At 40.5% G+C, this 22,443-nt stretch overlaps 1 protein-coding gene across 1 annotated transcript; it reads right to left on the reverse strand.

Annotated features, from left to right (window-relative positions):
* Window positions 1-775: 775 nt before the first annotated feature.
* Window positions 776-22,443, reverse strand: tsc1b (TSC complex subunit 1b). The gene is made up of 22 exons (XM_044144193.1): window positions 22,130-22,443; window positions 18,291-18,503; window positions 18,112-18,215; window positions 17,808-17,960; window positions 17,037-17,181; window positions 16,809-16,963; window positions 15,884-15,957; window positions 15,618-15,796; window positions 15,021-15,145; window positions 13,887-14,052; window positions 13,681-13,802; window positions 13,352-13,445; window positions 12,556-12,660; window positions 11,096-11,699; window positions 10,078-10,121; window positions 7,136-7,302; window positions 5,782-5,964; window positions 5,594-5,704; window positions 4,935-5,057; window positions 3,705-3,892; window positions 3,448-3,621; window positions 776-2,813 (listed from the first exon to the last, which is right to left on the reverse strand). The coding sequence occupies exons 2-22, from the start codon at window positions 18,397-18,399 to the stop codon at window positions 2,219-2,221; spliced, it is 3,720 nt and encodes a 1,239-aa protein (XP_044000128.1). The 5' UTR covers window positions 18,400-18,503; window positions 22,130-22,443; the 3' UTR covers window positions 776-2,218.

Genomic DNA, 22,443 nt, shown 5'->3' on the forward strand with positions numbered 1-22,443 from the left:
AAGATTAAGACGAATATAAATATCACAGCTACTGGAGAAAAATGAGCTAATATCCAAACCCAGCTGCCTGTGTTTCCATTCAAATCAGCCTAAAATGCCACAAAGTAATTAAGTGATATTATCTTCAAATATCAGCAAATTATTGTTAAAAAACGTTTCAGGTTATTTTGTTGCTGTATAATTTATCCATTGATTATTCCTGATTAATCAAATCAGCCACTTCCGCTCTAAAGCGTAACACAAATTAATTTTTTTTTAAGTATTTAAATATTTCTGTATATATGTATCATTGCCAATAAAAGTGCTTGTATTTTTATTGTAAGTTTTGCTACAATATTGACTGTTTTTGAAAAACGGAAGATATTTTTACCACAATAGTTTTACCGCTCAGAAAAATATAATAAGACGACAGTAATTATTGGAAAAGTATTAGGAATCATCATAACACTCCGGAAAACTTCGAGAACACAATAAAACTTTCGAAAATATTCCGAAATGTTAAGAAATGTAGCTTACCCCGCGTGAGCTAGCTAAACAACCTTTTTATCGCTTCTGGTGCCTTGACCAATCAGGATTCTCGAAAGAGAGGCGTCTCAGCAGCCAGCCAATCAGTGACAAACACTTTTGGATCATTGAAAAAAAAAAAAAATGTCGGCTCAAATTGTCAGCGGAACAATCCGCGGTTTGTGGTTTCAATATCTCCTTTTAATGGCGACATCTCCGACAAGTTTAGTAGCTAACGTTAGACCCAATAAAGAAAACAAACACTAAGTTGTAGTGCAAAACATTGAAGACGATCTTTATTGTTCACAGTTAAACACAAGCCACTGCTTTATGAACTTCCTTTTATTTGCCGTTTTGACCCAGATGCTCCGGCTCCGCTCGGAGTCCTGGTTGTCGTGTGTTTGTGCTGATTGTACCTCCTGTTGGTGGTTTCCTGTCCTTTCTACAGTTGGCATTTAAAGAGGTTTGTTAAACATGCTCCAGATAGCGAGGCAGAAGGAAATGACAGCAGGAGTTCCCAGTGGACAACAGGCTTTTCATGATCAGTTCCAGAAAATGAAATAAAAACTAAGAAATGCAGGAAACCCATTGGGCCAGATGTTTGGAATCGCCGTTATTGTTTACATGGGATATAGAAATGCTATGAACCAGTTAGTACACTGTGTATCAAAACAAAACAACGGAATCCAGGAGAAGTGGGATGTTGAGTTTGTACATTCAGCCTGCTTTCCTCAGGATGTTTTGGCAACATTTTCTTCCTGAACATTAAAGCTAGCACGGAAATGTTTCAGATTATTAATACTCCTACATTTTCCAACAAAGCCAGAAGAGTCAACATCTGGAAAACCTTCAGCCAGGACTCTTGTAGAGTCGGAAATAATTTTAAAAACTATTGAAAGATTTCATTTCAGATTTTTTTTTTGTCTTACTTCATAATCCAAATTTCAAAAAAATCTAGAACCAACCTGAGCTTTCTTCAAGGAAGTTTGGGAATTCCTTAAAAGTTTCAGCTGTAACGCTATAAAGGTATGTATTTTTTTACATATTTGCAAAAAACTGTCACTATGTCGTGACAGTTTAGTATTAAGTGGATAATCTGTGAAAAAAAATGTAGCTCCCTTTCTAGCTTCCAATGCTAACCAGAAACAACCAATCAGAGCCAAGAAGCAGGTCTTAGCGCTGCAGGTCTTGCCTGGTGCTGCTCATACCTACTTTGCTCTCTAAAACACCGCAGCTAGCATAACATGTTGTGAATGCTCAGGCTGGTTAGCATAGCCACAGATGACCATTTTCTTTACCATTAGCACATTTAACAGTACTGATTGACAGCGCTAAGCCCCTCCTCCTGGCTCTCATTGGTTGTTTTTGGCCAGGGAGGAAGTGGAGGAAATGAATCTTTTCACACATTATCTGTCTGATAACACACTGCCATGACATGACAGTTTTAAGAAATATGTAAAAAATATTTTTGATAAAAGTTGCATACTGTAGCTTTCAGTCATTCACAGACGTTTTTACATGTTATTACTCAAATGTTCTGCGTGTTTCATTTTAAAAAATTTATCGGAATGATTTAAAAAACAAAAAAAGGAAAAGAGAAGCAGGAAATCCTGTTGTCCACTTAAGAGGACAAATAACACTGAATGCCAAAGAGTTGCGGACGTGTGACTCTTCTGCTGATTTGTAGCTTTACTCCGTTCTCAGTTCTCTGACTTTAACTGTGCTCGTGATGCGTTTCGTTGTAGTCCATAATCTTTAGCTGTTGCCGAGGGCAACTGTGCCCCGAGGGGCCCCTACCGCCGGCCTGCCCAGGCCCGGCTTTTCTGTGAGGGCTGCCCTGGCCGAGGGGTCGCAGTCTGGGCTCGGGCGGCGGCTCCTTGGCGTGCACAGTGACGGCAGCTGGGCCGGCCGGACCGGGCTCCACGCACAGCTCGGTCTTCAGGCCGTGGGCGAGGCCGGCGAGGCGTGGCGGCGGCGGCTGCTCGTCGTCGCACTGGCTCTCGCTCTTGTTGCGGAAAAGCTCGCGCGCCTTCATGCCCAGGAAGCTCTTGGCGCTGGGGTAGGAGCCCACGGTGAGCGGGGCGTCCGCGGCCGGCAGGGCGGCGTGGGGGAACGGCGCCGACGGCTCCATCAGCAGGGGCGGCGTCAGGTCCTGGCCTCCATTCATGGAGCTGGCCGGGGGCAAGGAGGAGCTGCTCGCCTTCGGTTGCCCCGGCGATAAAGTGCTGCCATTCGTCCCCCGTGGGGAATCGTGAGGCGACGGGCTGTTCGGCTGCTCGATGGCGTGAAGACCGCCTGCAGCGCCGCCGCTGGAGGGCAAAACGAAAAGAGAGGGAGAAGTTTACCAACAGAAAGAAAGGTGGAAGGAACGAGACAGAAAAATATGTCAAAAGATATAAAACAGAAAGTAAAAGGAAGCAAAACTGATTGAAACAAAGAAAGGTACAAAGAAAAAGGGATATAAAGATATTAAAAGAAGCAGAGAAAAAGACAGAAGAATAAAAATATATAAAAGAAGGAAAGAAAGAAATTATGAAAGAAAAAAGAAAACAAATGACGAAAGAACAAAAGACAAGACAGAAAATGAAGAATAAAGGAAGATATAAAAAAGAGAAACACAAAGAAATGGAATGGAGAGAAAAATAAGAGGAAAAGGAACAAGATGGAAAAATCAAAAAAAGACATAAAAAGGAAACAAATGAAAGAAAAGAACTACAAAATTAAAACATAGAAAGAATAAGATACTGAGAAATAAGAAAGTGATGAAAAATAAAACAAAACAGAAAAAGAAAGACAAAAAAGACAGAAAATCAAAGAGAAAAAAGAAAACAAAAACCAAAGACTGACTCATCCAGGTTTCTGGTAAGATGTTTGTGAGTTCGATTAAATCACTAATGTAGGTATTAATTGATGAATTAATTTTCTGTTTTTAACCTTTCTGACCTGCAGTCTGGATGCGTGCGTGTCTCAGCTCTGCCCCCTGGTGGTGAACTGCTGCCGGCGGCGGCCGGAGCCTCCATCTCCACCCGACTGTAGAGCTGCAGCAGCTCAGTCTGCAGCAGCTGGGTGACTCTCCTCTGAGCCTGGAACCTGCAGTCTGACGCCTGCAGCTCCGCCCTGCACACAAAACAAACCCAAAACAGACGAGGTCAGAAAGGAAACGGGTCACAGAGGACGTCGGACCAGAGGCGGACGCTCACCTGGCTTGGCATTTCACGTCCTCCAGGAACTTCTTCTGCTCGGCGATGAGGTGCTCCTTCTTGGAGAGGAGCGCCTCCAGCTCGGCCGCTCGCTGCTGCGCCGCCTCCAGCTTCTGGCTCTGGGCCAGCAGACTCTGCCTCAGGGAGTCCACCTCCTTCACGTGGGACATCCGCAGCATCTCCGTCTCCTAGCAACAACCAGGAACAGCTGCTTCAGAGGAACAACATGTGGCGCGTGGGCCATTTGTGGACCTTACACTGACGTTTTTTGTGGTCCCAAGTGGAGTTCAAAAATGACACAAATTTGTTTGTTGAACTTTTTATTTTTCTTAAGAGTAAAATTTTATTTAAACAATTTTCTCACAATAAAAAATGTTAATTACAACACATAATATTCGTCTTTTTACAGAAAAACTTTTCTAATAAATAGATCTACGTCGGAACAGAGACTTTTACTTAAAAGCCGATTTTGTTTTAATTTAATTCATTAAACTTGACCAAATATTACGGTAGAGGATTAGGGCAGTGGTGCCCAAAGTGGGTCCTGCATGCGGCGTGTTTTAGTTCTCTCCAGACTTTCACACCTGCATCAAATGATGGGATATTAGAGGCCTAGGAACAACACAAAAGATTGTTACAATCACCATGGAGAGAACTAAAACACGCAGGATGCCGGCCCTCGAGGACCCACTTTGGGCACCCCTGGATTAGGGCCACTGTAAAAAAAATAAAAATTAAAAAAAATCTGACTTTTCCTCACAATATTTCTCTGAATTTCTCATTAAATCTTTTAGAATCCAACTTTTTTCCTTAAAATTTTAACTTTACCATCAGAATTCCAACTTTTTCTGTCGATTTCAACTTTTCCTCAGAATTTTCTCGGAAATTCTTAATTTTCAGAGAATTCAGATTTTTTTTCCTCAGAATTCCAAGTTTTTCTCAAAATTGCTGCTTTCTTCAAAACTATGGCATTTCCTCAGAATTACGTATTTAGTATAAATGAGGGTAAAATATGTCTAAAATGTATCAACGTTTAATTTTCTCTATTTATTAAAAACATATCTATATCTATACTAATGAAGAACAATAATAAAGGATATCTGGGTAAATATATCTAACTACTTCACTCCGATTGGTAGACGATATGCTTTTGCTAGAGTTCTCTGTGTGTGACACACACACACACACACACACACACACCCACACACACACCTGTTGTGGCCGTCGTACCTTTGTGTTGCTCATGCCTGGCTGCTGGGCGTCCTGCATGGACAGCTTATGCGCCTCCCCCAGCAGCAGCAGCTGCTTGTTCAGGAAGCTCATCTGCTGCTGGCTGCTCTCGCTGTTGCTCAGCTGAAGGACGAAGGAGACAAACAGGGACATGGAAGGACAAACAGCCGATTAGGACACAAATAAGGACGAAGTCGGCTTTAAGGAGGAGGAGAGAGCGCAAGACATAGTGGTCAAGAAGTACTACGTTACCCACAATGCTCTGCTTTAACGTTTGGACAACAAAAAGAGGAAATGAATGAATGCATGAAAAATGAATGAATGGAAACATTTGGGTAACTAAAGAGTGGAAATTTATAGAAATTAATTCTTTTTCTAATCATTTGTTTTTCCAACTTTATTGAGACCAGAAAAAGTTTCACCTGTTTGTGTTGCTCTAATGCAGAACCCAGTCCACTTCCCCAGTCTAAACTGGTCCATCAATGGCTCAAATAAACTCCAGCATGCCAGTTCAGTATAAACTAAACCCATTTCTATGCTGGGATTATAAAAGCCTCTATAAAAGCAGAAAAACGTTGTGACTTCACCTCATCTTCTCTCTGTTTTTCTTGGTATTTATCAGCGATTCGGTGAAAGAAATGGACCGAATGTGACTCTACCTTGACCATCATCTGGTTGAGCAGATGCCCGGTGTGGCCGACTTTGTTGTTGGCCGTCTGAAGCTCCGCCTCCAGGTCGTCCATCCTCTTCTGACACTCCTGTAACTTGCTCTGTGGAAGCCGTTAGAACGGTTAGAAACCCAGACGGGAGAACGGAGTCTGTTTGGTACAATCTCAGCGTTTCGGACCTGCAGCTCCTGGTTCTTGGTGTAGTAGTCGTCGCGGCTCTGCTGCAGCTGCCGGATCTGGCTGTGCAGGCGGGTCACCACGGTCTCGCGGTCGTCCCACAGCTGCCGGTAGCGCTGCTGCTCCACCTGCAGGCTGTCCCTCAGAGACACGATGTCCACGCTCTGCAGGTTCAGCTGGGCCTTCTGCGCACAGGACACGCACACACACACGCACACGCACACGACGCACGTACACACACGACGCACGTACACACAGGACGCACACACACACACACACACACACACACACAATGCTCAGGGTTTCAACGTCTACGCCAATAAACTACATCAGGGGTTCCCAAAGTCTGGCGCGGGGGCCATTTGTGCCCCTTGGGATAATTTTGTGGTCAACAACTGCAGTTCAATAATGATGCAAATTTGTTTATTAAACATTTTATTTTTCTTTAGGTTGAAATTATTATTTGCATAATTTTCATATGATGGAAAATATTAATTACAACAATATTTGTCTTTTTACAACAAAATGTTTAGAATAAATAGGACTGCATCTAAACAGGCTTTTGCTGCATCCAAGTCCGTTTTTAACTCAATTTAGTAAACTTGGCTAAAAATAATGTCTCTTTTTTTCCTGAAAATTCTGACTTTATCTCAGAATTCAGATTTTTTTTTCAAATAAGAATTCCGACTTTTCTGTCAGAATTCCGACAGTTTTTTCAAAAATTCCAACTGTTTCAGAATTCCGTCTTTTTTCTAAGAATTCCAACAGTTTTTTGTAAAGATTACAACAGTTTCAGAATTACAACTAACTCAAAATTCAGACTTTTTTTCTCGGAATTTCGACTTTTCCTCAGAATTTTGACATTTTTAAATAGAATTTTTTACTTTCTTCTCAGAATTTGTAAGTTTTTCTCAGAATTCGTCTTTTCTTCTTCAAAATTCCTACTTTTCTCTCACTATCAATAGTTTAAATATGTACGCACCATTGAGCAAGTCTAGTCTTAAAACTGAACTCTACCCGATGATTTTGGGACAGACCTTCAGTCTGGATAAAATGCAGGTCTACAAAGAATAAACAGCTGCATGATTAATTTCATGAACTGTCATCATAACTGATAGACACATTAGAATGTTTGGCTATTTATTTGGATCTTTGCATATTGATTGATACAGAATTCAAATTTTAAAAAGTCAGAATCATTTAGAGTTTGTTTTCAGTGGCATTATTCATATGACAAAAGACAAAAAGATACATTAAAACCTATATGGAAGATAGATAAACACCTGCTAGCCCTTAGCTTAGCATCTGCCTGTTTCTTGGAAAGCAGGTAGGAAGTAGTAAAGAGTTGAAACTTGCCATTGCGTTGTTCTGCTCCTCCAGCGCCGTGGCGTTGATGATGCGTCGGAGGAGCCGGCGGTTGCGGACGGCGTGCTGCTCCCTCTTGTAGCGCTCGTACAGCAGCTGGTTGTGCAGCAGCAGCAGCTGGCTGCGCAGCGTGTGGAGCTCGTCCAGAGGAGCCGAGCCTGACAGGAGGAGAACAAAACTTACAACTCTGATTTTCACTTTTAATCACCTTCTTTACTAAAAAAAAACAAAATTTTGAAAAAGTGACTTTTCTCTGCCTAAAACAAGTTTTGGGATAATATTTGTAGAATAAAGACACATTTTTACCAGAATAACATCTTCCAGCTTCCAGTGTTATTGAGATTTTTTGTTATTTTTTGGGTTGGACTTCTCAAAAATTACTCAATTCTCTAAATATTCCGACTTTTTTCTAGTAAAACTAATATTTTATTATTATTTGAGCTTTTTTGTCATACAACTTCATTCTAGAAAAATAATAAAAGTTTTAGCCTGACACCAACATAAAAACTAAATATAAAGGTTTTCTTTTTTTTAACCAAATGGCCATTTTAGGAGTCTGTATGCTCCAGTTAACATTTTATTGGTCACTAAATTAGTTGACAATTATTGCAATAATTGATTAATCCCGATTAATTGATTATTAATCATGATTCTTTAAGTTATTCTAAACAACTAAATATGAAAAATATGAAGTTTTTCAAAGCAAATGGCCTTTTTCGATTCTGTATAGTCCAATTAACAATTAAACATGTACAAAAACAGTGAACAATTATTTCAATAATCGATTAATCACAATTAATTTGATTAATTGTTTTAGATCTATCCGAATTCTACACAACTTAAAGAAATCAAATCTGGCTAAGCATAAAAAGTAAATATAAATGCGGCTTTATTACAGCAAATGGCCTTTTTTGACTCTGGATCCTCCAGTTAACAAATAATCGTTTATTAAATTAGTTGACAATTATTTTAATAATCAATTAATCGCGATTAATGTGATTAATTGTTTCAGGGCAAATACTTCTGCTCGGTAACTCCTGATCTTGTTTCTCACCAGCAGGCCTGCTTCTCATTAACTCCAGTTAATTATTAATCAGTTGATAAATTAGTTGACAATTACTTCAATGATCGATTATTCACGATTAATCAAATTAACCGTTTAACCTTATTCTTGTTCTACACAACCTAAAGAAAGAAAATCTCACTAAACGTATGTTTTTTTTAGCAAATGACCTATTTTGAGTCTGTATCCGCCAGTTAACGATTAATCGTATGCTAAATTAGTTTAATATTATTTCAATATTCAACTAATCACGATTAATCGTTCCAGCCCCAGTAGGAATACATCCTTAAGGCTCAGCGAGTCCTGAAACACTCGGTTCAATAGAAATGACATGACTTCCATCAGGAAAACCAGGGAGGTTTATTCAATTCCAGAAGATTAATTAGAGTTTTATGTTGTAGGGTGCAGCTGGAGAAAATGAGATTCTTGTGGTCTGGCATCCAAACAACAGAAGCCGAGTCATCTCTAAGTGGTCGGCTTTTCCATTTCGGAGGTGGAGGGATTCATGCGAACTGTGGGAACTTTGTTTTGATCAGCCTGAGCTGAAAAGAGAAAAGTCCCTGTTCAGCTGGGCAACACTTTAACATACCACTCATGTCTCAGAGCATGTGACACATCACTGGCGCTCCTCTGATAACTCACTGACTGCAGAGCCGAGAAAAACTCAACTTTTACTTTAAGTTTAACTGAATATCTCATAAAAATCCTCATTTTTTTTGTTTGCTTCAAGCAGAAAAACTTTAAATGATTTATTTCAAGAAGTAAAACATTTTGAGTGATGTATGCTTGCCGTCAGTAACGGCGTTTCCATTAAAAATTGCCCAAACTTGTCAATATTGCGCTAATGTCGAAAAAACACAATTGCAAGAAATGCAATTGAAATCACATGTGAGTAAGTTTGTTCACGCAATAAGTCAGAGATGTCAAACTCACTTTCGTCTTGGGCCAAATTAAGTTCATGAATGCTCTTAAAGAGCCAGTTGTGCCAGAATGTATTGATAAAATACCAATAAATAGCTGTCTCTGTGTTTTATCAATGACATTGAACATCTGTCCACACTGATCAGTCCCTCCAGAATTTCACAACTGTTTTTATGATTGTTTTGCAATCAAAATCACAGATTTTATGGAACTAATTTAGAAATATTTGCAAGTAATTTTGCAATATTTACATTTAACGTTACATGTGACTTTTTGTCGTAGAAGTAAGAAATAACTGACTCCTAAAGTAAGCATCACTTAAACCCAACGTTTTTACATTTTTGAGGAAAATTTTCAATAAACTTAGTTAAGCATTAGTACCATAAAATCCTGGGATATGTTGATTTTATGGTCTGGAGTCTAGAGGGCCACACAAACAGCTACGGCGGCCAGATTTAGCCCCCAGGCCTCCAGTTTGACACATGCGCAATAAGTCATTAAAAAACATGCCCATCAACTACTTCCTGCCTTCTTTTTTGTCATTTCCTCCAGTAGTAACATCCAGTTGTTTTTTTTCGTTGCACTTTTGCAAAAAAATAAAAAATATTTTGATACAACCATCCTACATCAAAAATGCATTTTTTTTTTAAATGGTGTCCAAATGTATTTTTGCAAGTAAAATTTTCATAACTTTATGGTTAATGCGAATGCAGTTCACAATAGCTGACTGTTAAAGACAAAAATATGAATCAAAAGTTGAGTGGAAGGAAGAAAAAGATGTCCAACCAGAAAATTTCAACACATCTCTGTGCTCTCAACATGACCAGATTGACAAAAGATTTAATTCCAGAAACATTTTGAATCTGCTGAACTACTTGCTGGTTTATTCACTTCATATTTGTTTCTTTTTGTTCATTGTTAACAATGTTCACCTTTTGCAGCTCCTTACCTCCAAAGTGAGTCCAGTCAGCTGACTTACTTGGCAAAGGTAATCTGTGAACGGAAAAGACAAAACCAAAACAAGTTCATTGACAAAATAAATAAACACACCAGAAACTGGACCAAAAATAATTGGTAAGATTTTCTGTTTTTGAAGTTTTCTGCCAACAGGAGAAAAAATTTAATTTTCTATTTTTTTATGGAGCAAATATGTCACCATTTTTTTCAGAATTATTGTTTATAACATAAAACCTGTAATTTTATTTCAATATATATTGTTTAGTCAAAATTCACATTTTTATCTTATTAAAAAAGTTAGAACTAATGTAAAGGAAAAAAATGTGTTGCTCCATAATATATAACTCTGAAAAGTTTATATCAACTGATGATAGTAAAAACATTAAAGAACAGATAAAACAATATTTTCATGAACTGAAAGAAATGTAAGTTCTGTTATACTAAAGTTAATTATGTTTTAATGTATTCTGTTGTTTTCCAAGTCTTTATTTTCTGTTTTTATTTCTATAAGTTGTTTTAGTGATGTGTTTACCACTGAATGTGGATTCTGGAAGTAGATCTGTCATGATAAACAATAATATTTTTGTTTTGAGAACATTTTAGAGTAATACAATAAAAAAACATTGAACAATACAAGAACAAGTACGAGTCCCTGTTCGACTCCGTACAAGTCGAACAGCGACTCGTAGGGAACCGGCGCTTTGCCGGCGGGTTCAGGGAGAACATCTCAAACTTGGACACGTCGTCATCAGGCGCAGATAAATAAGCTTTAAATAGTTATGAACATTTAAAACCAGAATGTCATGTTGACATTTTAAATATCCAAAATAAATAAACAAAACAACAAATAAATTACTGTGAGACCAAAGTACCAGACTGAAGGATTTATCATCCAGTTTTTGGTAGAAAGAGAGAAACGATAAAGGCGTTTGTTTTAAATCATCATGAGGTTAAACTGATTCATTACCAACTCGGCCCACCAGAACCTAAACATGAAACTTGGGCATCACCTCTTCAGGACTTTGTCGTGTGCGTCACTCCCCTGCTGAACAAGGCGGTCCAACACCTCCAGTGGCGAAGCCGACACCACGCCCTCCTCCTCCCCGTCTTCCAGGCCCTCCTCGCGCTGCAGCAGCCTCTCCATCGCCACCTTGTGGACGGCCTCTGACGTCTTCTGGCCCACGAACAGCGAGGCGGCCCTGGGCAGGGCCAGCGCGAACAGCGACTCGTACGGAACCGGCGCTTTGCCACACGGGCTCGGGGAGAACATCTCAAACTTGGAGGAGTCGTCGTCGGGGGCAGAGGGGCTCCGAAGCAGGTGGTGGTCGATGGGGGTGAAGGACCAGAACCGATCCACGGCGGACCGATCTGACGCTGCTGCTCTGTCGCCAGCGCCGCCGCCTGAGGCGTTCTCGGCTCTGTCCGGAGTGGATGCGGCGTAGCGCGGCTCTCTGATGGGGCCGCCCGGGTGGGCGTTGGTGGAGGAGGTCGGGTTCTGCGTCTGGCGGCCCGTCAGAGTCTCAGTGGTGTGGAAGAAAGGAGAGTCGTAGCCTCTCAGCCCCGGCAGCTCCTGCTTGTCTTCAGTGAGTTTCATCAGCTCCTCTGTGATGGCAGCTGCAGCAGAAACACAAAGAAATTCATTATTAATCTGATTAATCAATTACACACCACAGGAACTTTAGCATTTATTTTTAAGTTGTTTCTACTGTAAATATCTTAGTACACTTCAAATAACACTAACTTATAAGTAACAACACGATGTATAAGCTTTTTTAAAGTCAATAATGATGAAAAGGTTCTGGTTCCACTGGTAGAATGTTCCACTGCGCTGTTACCTAGCAACCCCAGCCACGCCCAGCTCGTTACCTAGCAACCCAGTTCCAGTTCCATTATAACAAGACATTTTTCCCATGATACAAGTCTAATTGTACTTTTTCATCAAAATTGACTTGAAACAAGCTCCTTTATCTTGATAAAAAGTTTTCACACCAGCACTGCAAAAACTAAATCCTACCAAGTGTTTTTAGTTTAGTTTGTAGGGCATATTATCTTGGAGCACTTGAAATAAGACCAAGCTAATTTATAAGTAACTTTTTTGCTATATATATATATATTAGCTTGTATTAAGTCAATAATTCCTTAACATTAATTTAAGAAGTACTATTCCAGTAAGATTATTTCACTAATAACAAGGAAAAATGTCTTGTTACAAGTCAGATAACCTGCCAATGGAAATAGAACTTTTTAAAATTAATCATAGGGGATTATTGACTTAAAACAAGCCACTATTTATTAGCAAAAAGTTAGTGTTTGTATTTTATGTGAAGGGATGTGCATAAAACTGACATGACCGCAAGTTTTTTTAATGTTTTTGGCCGTGGTGATGAAGTGTAACTCTGTAAATAAAATCCCTTTTAATGCAACTTTGCATGATTTTTCATGGTCGCATTGTTTTGCATCACAAACTGACCTTCTTCTCTCTCCTTCTCCGTTCTCAGCTGAAGGTCCAGCTCCTTCGTCACGAAAACCGACAGCTCCGTCAGCGTCATGGGGACATTCGCTGCACTTCCTGCGTCTGATGAGAAAAAAACCAAATGTTTAAAGACGGCTGATGTCTGAAGAGTACGCTTACAGAAAACAGAAAAGATTTCACAGATTCTGTGGGTCATTTTAGATAAGGTAAGGTAAAAACAAAGCTAAACTAAGCAAGAAATGAGCTAAGCTAAGTCAAGGTAAGTTAAGATAAACCAAAAATGAGCTAAGGTGAAACAAGCTAAGCTAAAATAAGCTATGATACAACACAAAAAGGTAAAGATAAGATAAGGTGAAATAAGTTATAATAAGCAACAAATAAGGTAAGCTAAGGTAAGACTAAGCAAAGCTACATTAACTAAGCTAACTTAGCTTAGCTTAACTTACCTAAGTTAACCTAGTCACCCTAGGTTAGCTTTGTTAAGTTAGCAAAAGTTAGGCTGCTAAACCAAGATTAGCTTAGATAAGATATAACACAATAAGGTAAAGATAAGCTACGCTAAAACAAAATAAACCATGGTAAAAATAAGCTAAGCTAAGATATGACACACTAAGGTAAAAATAAACTGAGCTAAGCTAAGGTAGCCCAAGAGTTCAATAAAAGCTGCTCACATTTTCAGAAATTTATTGGAACAGAGAAGTTATCAGTGTCTTCCTTGTATCCTGGCCTGATTGGAAGTGTTAACTGTGTTTTATTTATTTATGGGATCTGGTTCACCGTCAACGTGACTAACCTCTGTTTGCAGCTCCCTCTACACTCTTCTCCATCTCTCTGACTTGCTCCTGTCTCACCAGTCCAGGCTTACTGGTTTCTCCTGGTCGACGATCCTAAAAAAAAAAATTCAATTATTGTTCTTTAAATGTGGATTTTTGCACAAATATATGTACAATTTGTTTCCATCTGGGCAACAAAACTGTAAAATACAAAGTTTTCAACAACTGAAGTGCAGTTATGGTCACATTTTAAAGCTCCAAAAACATTTTTATGTCTGTCAAACGTCTGGCCATGCCTGCGTTTTTGTTCCACAGAGCCATTAATAAAACAGGCGGGGAGTTTTCATACTTTTCTCGGCGGACTGGACTGGACCGTGTTGGCTGGCAAGGAGATTACAGGGAAGTCATCTGACAGAGAGGGAGGTGGGGATGAGGTGGCTGGAGTGCTGGAGGCCGGCGTTCCTTTTCCTCCTGCTCAGAGCGAAACGGAAACAAACGAATTCAGCCGCGCCGTTGAACACGGCGGAGCGCTGCGGCGCGGCGTTCGTTCTGTACCTGACGTGCAGTGGAAGCGGCTGGGAAGGTGTGAGGCACTGTGGGAGAGCTCCAGGTTGGGCGACATGCCCCTGGAGGAAGGGGGCGTGGCCATGCCGCACAGAGAGGAGGGGCTCCACAGGGGGTCCTTCCCCCCACAGGAAGAGTTCAGTTCACTGTTTGAGTTCTGCACAAACACAAACAAACAGAGGACTATTAGGACCACAGAGAAAAAAAAATAAATAAAAAACAAGGGAAAGAAAAAAATAGAAAGAAATTTGGACATTTTCTCAAAATCCTGGCTTCAATTTTATGAGAAAAAAAGTCAGAATTTTAAGATCAAAATCAGAATTCTGAAAACAAAGTCCAAATTTTGAAATTAAAACCAGAATTCTGAGGGGAAAAGCGTCAGACGTTTGAGAAAAAAAGTTATAATTTTGAGCAAAGTTGGAATCCTGAGATTAAAATCTGAATTTTTAGAAAAAAGTCAGACTTTTAAGAATCAAAAATAAATACATTTGAATTTTGAGAAAAGTCACATTTCTGAGAAAAAAAATCTTATTTTTTTTTCCCAGCGGCTCAAATCTTAAAATCATTTATAAAGAAAATAGTCAGAATTTTGAGGAAAAAAAGTCAGAATTCTGAAATTAAAATCAGAATTTTTTTTTTTTTTTAAGTGGCCCAAAGTCTCTTCAAATTTATTTAGGATATTAAAAACAAAACAACAACAAAAAAACAAACAATAAAACTAGGAAATTTGGAAAAAATAAAATCTCCCAATTTTTTCAAGTGAGAAAAAAGTTATTTTATTAAAGGGTCAGTTATTGAGATTGTTTCCAACTTCTGGTGATGAAATTCATAACAGCGACACCATCACCAATGTTCAACATTCCTTACTTAATATTTTTATATTTTTCACGTTGGAGTTCTCATAAAATAATGACTTAATACTTTATTCTGGTCTTAACACTTTCCTTTCGCATTACTTTGACCTTTTTCTTCTTCTATAACTGTATTCTCTGAATTAAAAAATGTAAAATCTTCGCCTGGCCCAAACATTTCATCGCAGAGTTGAAAGCCCAAATAAATAGGAGATTTTCCAACAATAAAATCGATTAGTCGTCCAGCCCTAAACCAGCTGATGGATGATCTTACCTGCCGTCTGGAGGTCTGCGGGCTGCGGTAGGACGAGGAGGACTGAGTCCCTGAGAGGGGCGGCAGGGACAGGGGCGGGGGCAGCGGCTGCCGCGGAGTCGAGAACGGCGTCGAAGAGGAACTTCCTGTCGAGAACAAACATGGCGACCAACGTAAAAATAAACGTAGCAACTGCAAAGTTACTGCTGACAAAATGAGGGATCAAATCTCAGCCTGAAACTAATCTTAGACTTAAAGGAGAGTTGAAACTTTGAAGCTAAGTTTTACATGTAAAGAAGTTTTTATCTTGCGTACTAAATGTGGTTTATTTTTATACACTTTTGGCTTCATTGCTGCTCTGAATGTTATTTTTTCAGTAAGTTACATTGTTTTCAGTCTGTGTACTCCAGTTAACAATTAATCGATCATTAGCTGATGATTATTTCAATAAACAATCAATTGTGATTCATCGTTTCAATCCTAGTCCTAATACATCAAAAATTTCTAAACAAGGCTGTGAATACTTTGAGAGAAAACGTACATCTTGACTTTTGGCAACGAAATAAACAGAAATATGAGATAAATTCAGCATTAAAACGCGTCTCTGCGTTTCCTCACCGTAGCTGCTGTGCAGGTCTGTGTAGGGGCTCGACGTGGAGTCCTGCGCCCGCAGGTGAGCTTGTGGGTAAAAGTTCTCAGGCATGGTGGCGTAGCCCTCCTCATAGGACGCCTCTTTTGGGTCTATGGACACTTTGGCACATTCAATGACGATATCATGGATTTCATACTTTTTCCACCTGGAAAGAAAGCAGGGAGCCATCAGGAAGAGAGAAACGAATAAAACTAAAGAAGGATTTTATCCAGGAGGAGCAGGATGGGTTCACCTGGTGGGGTCGAGCTCGTGGTCCTTGGTTCCCGTCACCAACTCAGGATGTATACGAACATGTTCAAGCATTGGCTGAAAGGGTTTCACACAATTATTAACGCTGACCTGTCATGCTTGATTATGAAATCATAAGTCTTAGATAAGAGAGATTTTATTTGTTTTAGGGCTTCCTGTCACTTTAAATTTAAATAGGCTGCTGTTGGCCACGCCCCCAATTCAACATTTACACTCGTGCCTGAAAATGGCTGCAAACAGATGCGCAACTGTACGATCTCACATGTTTAAAAAGCATTAGTAGAGCCTCCTGCACAACCAACCAGAATGCAGCAAGTGGTTTCTGGATGTTAGGTCAACAACAAAACACTTGTCTTTTCCAGCAGCCATTGTACGGCGGTAAAACCAGCTAACCGAACCTGCTGGAGCTCAGCTTTGGTTGCTAGGTGACGGGCAGTGTCTGCTGATTTGCGCCATTATATTCATAGTTTTTATGCAAAGTCTCACTTCCAGAAACTTTGTCGCCAACAGCCATCTTGGCAGGTATCCGTAACAAACTGCCATGGCAGTTGCTATGGAGTTGCTATGACAACAATAAATAAGCCATAAGCTTAGAACTAGCTCTCACCTTGTTCCTACCTAACTTACAAACAATATAAGGACATTACAACTACCTGAGTACTCTGCCCACCTCTGTGTAATACTAAGATAATTATCAGTAACATTTACGGAAGAACTCCCAACATTAGCTTAGCTAATATAGCTTTTATCCACTAGCTAAGACTGACATGTAGCCTACATGTGTTGCATGCACCACCTGCCAGTCATCAGAACCTTGTCATTCACACAGAGTTTATACGTCCTTCATGCAAAAATGTGAATTTTGGCTACACTTTTCCACATTTCAGCAACATGGGTCATGAGCTCACCTTCACCACCTCCTCGAAGGTCTCCATGTTCTCCTTCATGCTGTAGTGGGAGCGCAGGTAGGAGACGAAGTTGCATGGATACATTCCATAGAGCCTGTGGAAGAGGGAGTAGACGGAGGCGTGGAGGTGGATCAGGTAGACCTCGGAAACGTGGCCTGGATGGGAGGAGACGGTTAGCGGGATGGTTAGCTGAACAAACACAGAGCTACCAGAAGACTCCTGTCCTACCTGGGTTCTTGAGGTTCCACGATGCCAGGCGGCCGAAGATGTCAAAATACTCCCAGAGGTGCTGCTTCCCGGCTTGAGGGATCATGGGAAGCAGAGTGATGAGCACCAGAACTCCGGTTATCAGCACCACTACGTCTGTGTCCGTCTGCAGGGAAAACATGGAGGTGATGGAGAAAATATTCAGGATCCAGGCAGAAGGAGGATCTGGGATCCGATCAACACTTTGGTCTGATTCTGGACCGAGAGGACGCCATTTTCTGTTCCTATGAGCTAAACTTGAGAAATTTTATACAAGCAACAAATCTGGATAATTAACGAAACAAATTAAAATGGTTTAAAGGAGGAAAGACAGAGACAGGAAGCAGTTCATCCAACCATCCATCCATCCAATCAACCATCCATCCAACCATCAGTTCACTCATTCATCCATCCAATCAACCAAACATCCAACCATCCATCCATCAACCCAACCATTAGTTCACTCATCCATCCATCCAAACATCATCCGTCCATGATTGAATGGATGGATGATGTTTGGATCCATCCGTCCATCCATCCAACTCCCTGCTTTGCTAACAAACTGACTTTCCTAAATTTGTCTTCTAGAAGCAGGACTCTCCATTTTGAAGGCCTGACCTTCGTATTTAAATCAGAGTGACAGGGAGACGGGTTCTGGTTCTCACTGCCACCAAAAACTCCATGAGAATCTTGATCATCAGTAACAAACCAAACCATCTCTCCCTGCTGCTTTGTGCCAACATGGCGGCTTACCTTGAGGCATTTCAGCAGTGAGAGCAGCAGAGGGTAGCGGGCCATCTTGTGGATCCAGGACGGCTGCTTTCGGACCACGTGGCCGAGCAGCATGAGGGTGGGCAGCCGGCAAGCTGGTTTGGCCATACAGTCGTTCATCTTGTCCAGAAGGTGCTGGGCGGCAGAAAAACGGTTGGATGTGTTTACAACAAGAAAAGATAGTAAAAAACTGATGTTTTTTATGCTTAAAGGAATAAAGGAGAGCAACAGCCAGTATCACAGCTAATTACAAACGAACCAGAGTCGGGTCAGACCGGACTCTCACCTTGTCGTGCGGCTCTCTGACGGAGGACAGGATATGCAGGGCCTGGGTGGAGTTGGTTTCCAGGAAGTAGTCCACCAACGCGTTCAGCAGCATGGAGCCTCGCTCTGGAAGGGAAGCAGCATTTTTAACCGGCTCGTTTGTTTACTTCTGCTCAGGTCGACGGAGCCGGATGGACCCACCGGTGCTGAGCTGCTCGTTGATGAGGCTCCGGATCTCTTCCAGCTGCTGGAGGTCGGAGGTCTCCAGGAGCGGGAGGAGGTCCCCGACGTTGGGCTGCTCCCTGGCCATGGTGGCAGTGCTGGAGGTGGAGGCCGCGTTTCTCTCACAGTGTCAGTCCCGGCTTGCCTGGAGGACTCCTGGGGCCCGCCCACCAATACAGTCTCCAGGCACCGCTGGCGGGTCAGAACCGAAGCCCAGAGTCAGGAACAGGTCCAGAACGTCTCTGGGTCATTCTCATTAAAATCCGAGACAATTCTGCAGACAGCAGCTACAACTAACAATTAATTTAGTAATCAATTGTTCCAACAATAATTTTTTTTTATTTGGCACATTCTGCAGATTTCTCATTTAACTTCTTAAACCTTTTCTATAGAATAATTTATTTTTTTTAAATAAGAAAAACATTTTAAATGCGATAACACAGCACTCTATGCAATTTGAGGAGTTTTGGGAAAAATATATTTAGAGACAAATGTTATTTTCTAAAATCAGAAATACAAAATTTAATACAAAAGCATTTTAAGATGCAAAAAATTTTGATTAATTATGGTTAACCCTACTAGTCTTTTTGGCCTTAATCCTGATCGATTTTGTTGATTAATCGAATTTTTGGGTTTTGAAAATTTAATTTGATTTTTTTAGTTACATTTTGAAATTATTTCCTGTCATTGATGGATTGATCACAGTAATCAGTGCCTCCAGGATTTTTTTCCTTAGAATTTCACTGAATTTGTGTAGCTAGTTTGGAAACATTTATAAGAAATTTTGTCATATTTTAGACGGTAAATGTGACTTATTTAGTCTCCAGACAGTAACTTTATATCAAGTCAGGCTGGGGCAGCAGAGTAGTAGAAGTAAGAAATACTGCCACCTGCAGGTGGGAGTTAGAGTCACTTTGAACAAATGCTTCCGAGCGTTTTTGTAGAAAATTTGCAATAAATTCACAGATGTGCGTCAAAAATTGCAGAATTGCAAAAAACAGGAGGTATTGATTGATAATTTGGCAGATAAAAACTGCTTTGATTAGATTAATAAAATAAATCCAGGCCTTTAGTTTGGTTTCTTTTCCTGAGGCACCAACTTTCATCAGCCTCATTTAGAGAAAATAAAGAGAAAATGAAACTGTAGGTCAAAATTAACAACCTGAATGTTTTCCAATATCAAAAAAGATTAGATATTCCGTCGGCAGCAGATTTACAGTGTAATCCTGATGGGCAGCTGATTAATGGCAGGCAGCTTATTCACCAACCTTGAACAATGATTCAGCACAAACCGATCTCATCGGCTCTTCAGATCTCACTTCAAACGTCTGAGCAGAGAAAGCTGCTAAAACATGACCACCAACTGAAAGTTTCCTCAAACGTAGCTGCGCTTCTTCCATGACCAATCAGCTCAGCGCTCGTTTCTGATGCGGCGAAGCGTCCGCAGCTCAATCGTCCCTCTGTTTCAATCGACTGCTGACTCATGTGGCTGGACGTCCGGGTGAGGAGAGCAGAGACGAACATGAGCAACGTTCAATGTGATCTCAGGCAGCTGGGGAATGCTCCGCATCACAAAGACGCTTTATGCAGCGCCGCCGCGACCAGGGAGGCCCTGGGAACCATAACTGTCTGAGTGGGAGACGCGAGGCGCTGCAGACGGCGGCGAATTGGGGTTATTGTAGACAGAAATTTTAAAAAAAGAGTACATTTCCGCCAAATAACGCTGAAACTGAAATTTCTAAAATAAAGTGACATTTATGCGCTTCAAAATTAAAAAAATGGAAACTCCTGAAACTCTGAAAATTTCCAAAAGTCGTAAAGTTCTGACTTTTGAAACTCAAAAATGTCCATGTTTATTTTTTTCTTAAAAATTCGAAATGTTTTCTAACACATTTCCAACTTTTGTACTCAGAATTTTTTTTTGTTTTTTCTTTAATATTTCCAAGATTAATCTCAACATTACTGAGTTCTCACACAAATGTTCAACTTTTGAATTTCAGAAAAATTTGGGAAAAACTTTCTGGCTATTCGGGTTATTTTTCCAACAACTTTTGGACTCAGAAATTCTCTTGTGTTTTTTAGGACATTTCTGAGATTAATCTCAAAATTCTGGAGATTTTCTTACCAATTTTTTCACTTTTGGAACTCAAATATTTCCTTGTTTTTTTTTCTAGAAATTTTTTGAGATTAATCTAAACATGTTGAGGTTTCTTTCTGACTTCAGTGGCCCCAACAAGCCGTCAAACTGCTCAATGGACACTCAGGAAGAAGATGAATAACTTTGTTTGGGAATTCGAATGAACCTTTCTGCCTGTGTTATTTGCCCAGTTTGTTCTCTCAGCTATTTATTCAACTGAAGGAGATTTAATTAAATACTAAACCAGGATATTGAGTCTTTTCCAGAAGAGTTAAAATATCTTCAAGTCTTCTTCATGAATGAGGAATAAGTGGTTTCACAGTCCACCGTCTAAAACATTTCAGTTTTACATAATTAATAATTTTTGAAACAATTTTGACAGAGAATCCATAATCCATGTTTTGGTTTGTTTGTTTATTTATTTCATGTATTTAAAATGTTTTCCAGTTCCAGTGTTAAATATTTTTCAGAAATTAAAGTTTTGTTTTCATCTAAGAGAAGTTGGACTTGAATTAATTTGCCGTTATTGTGATCAGAGGAGCTGAAAACGTTTAGCTTGTTGGAGCAGGGATGTATTTTTGCTCCTACTTTCTTGCCTTCAGACAGAGGTTATGATGCGTAACTGTGGAAACTAGGTACCGATTTTTACAACTGGGGGTTGCTGAATAGCATCTCATAAGCTCTAATCATGCCTGAACTACGACCCAAAAATCCCAGAGGACTTGAAAAGGAGACATCATGGATGTAGAGCAGAAAGAGCAAGTTCAAACTAACAACCATAAAACCAAATAGACATTTAAAGAGGAGAAGCAAAAGCAAATGAGGTGGATTAGCAGAGCTTTCTAACAGCTGATGATGTCATCCAGGTCATGTTACCGTGAAATACTGTCTCTGCTGTGATACTGAGTTGTTAGCATGTCCTAAGACTGTCATACAGAAAATCTTCAGTCAGAAATGTCTTTAGATTAGTTGCAACACTGACTGCTACAGACGACACTTGAATCATACAAGTTCACAGCATTTTTCCCTCCCTTAAAAATAATTGCTGAAATGAATTGACGCACTGAATTTGGGATTCTTTTGCAGGCCCTCGCAAAAACACCCTGATGGGTTTAACTCGAAGAAACCAACAACAAAAAAACCCGTGAATACTTAATGCTACATGGTTGCATGTTTAAGGTAAAGCCAAGCATTGAGATGAATTAAATGCAACATGGTTCAGTCAGAAAGGCAGAGGAGCAGCTGCTGCATGAAGACTGACCACTGGCTGCTGCTGCTGCTGCTTGTCGTAAACAACTCGCAGAGAACAATGGGCAGGCTTGGCTTTACTTTACCCGCTTCTAAAACACGAACATTTCTTTTCCGTGACACGTCGAGCAGCGATTTCAGAAAAATTAAATAAATACCAGCGATAAAATCAAGATGTAATCTCTGAAACATCAAGTCTATCCATCACCAGGTCTGTCCAGTGGGGAAAAAAACACAAGTCAACCCAGCGCCGACAGCTAACGTTAGCTGGGACCAGCGACCCACACTCCGAGCAACATTTATTCCCCGTGTCATTCCGGCTCGATTCGACCTCGATTCGGCCAGATCGGTTCGGTTTGAACCCAACGCAACATCTGAGCTGGAACCCGCTGATATCAAACCGCATTATTCGCAAATAAGTGGAGCTGTTTACCTGTTAGAGAAGATTCACTCCACAGGGCGCCGCCATCTTGAACACCTCACAGCCCATCCCACCGCAGTCAGCCTCCGCTGTCAGGCTGCGAGCGAACTAATCCCGCAACTCCGAGCGGCTCTGCGCCTCAATGCTGTTGCTTTTCGAGCAGCACCGAACCGGGACAGTTTCTGAAAATCATCCTAATCCCGACAGCCGACACGCCGCTCGAGTTTTCACACGGATAACGGCTGATTCTTATCTCTGTCGCGCAGTTAAAGTTTGTTTTCCCATCGCTGCTGGTGAAGGGCTGAACTGTGTGTAATGCGGTTTCG

Source organism: Gambusia affinis, linkage group LG17 (assembly GCF_019740435.1).
Source record: "Gambusia affinis linkage group LG17, SWU_Gaff_1.0, whole genome shotgun sequence".
Taxonomy (NCBI): Eukaryota; Metazoa; Chordata; class Actinopteri; order Cyprinodontiformes; family Poeciliidae; genus Gambusia; species Gambusia affinis.

What these genes read in the sequence shown, in the direction of transcription:
- tsc1b (XM_044144193.1), bottom strand. Translation starts at nt 18,399, where the DNA reads ATGGCCAGGGAGCAGCCCAACGTCGGGGACCTCCTCCCGCTCCTGGAG. An exon ending in TCAGAGAGCCGCACGACAAG is followed by an intron (nt 17,961 to 18,111) that starts GTGAGAGTCCGG and finishes TCTGCCGCCCAG; the next exon opens with CACCTTCTGGACAAGATGAA. An exon ending in AGGAGCAGAACAACGCAATG is followed by an intron (nt 5,965 to 7,135) that starts GCAAGTTTCAAC and finishes TCCTGTGCGCAG; the next exon opens with AAGGCCCAGCTGAACCTGCA.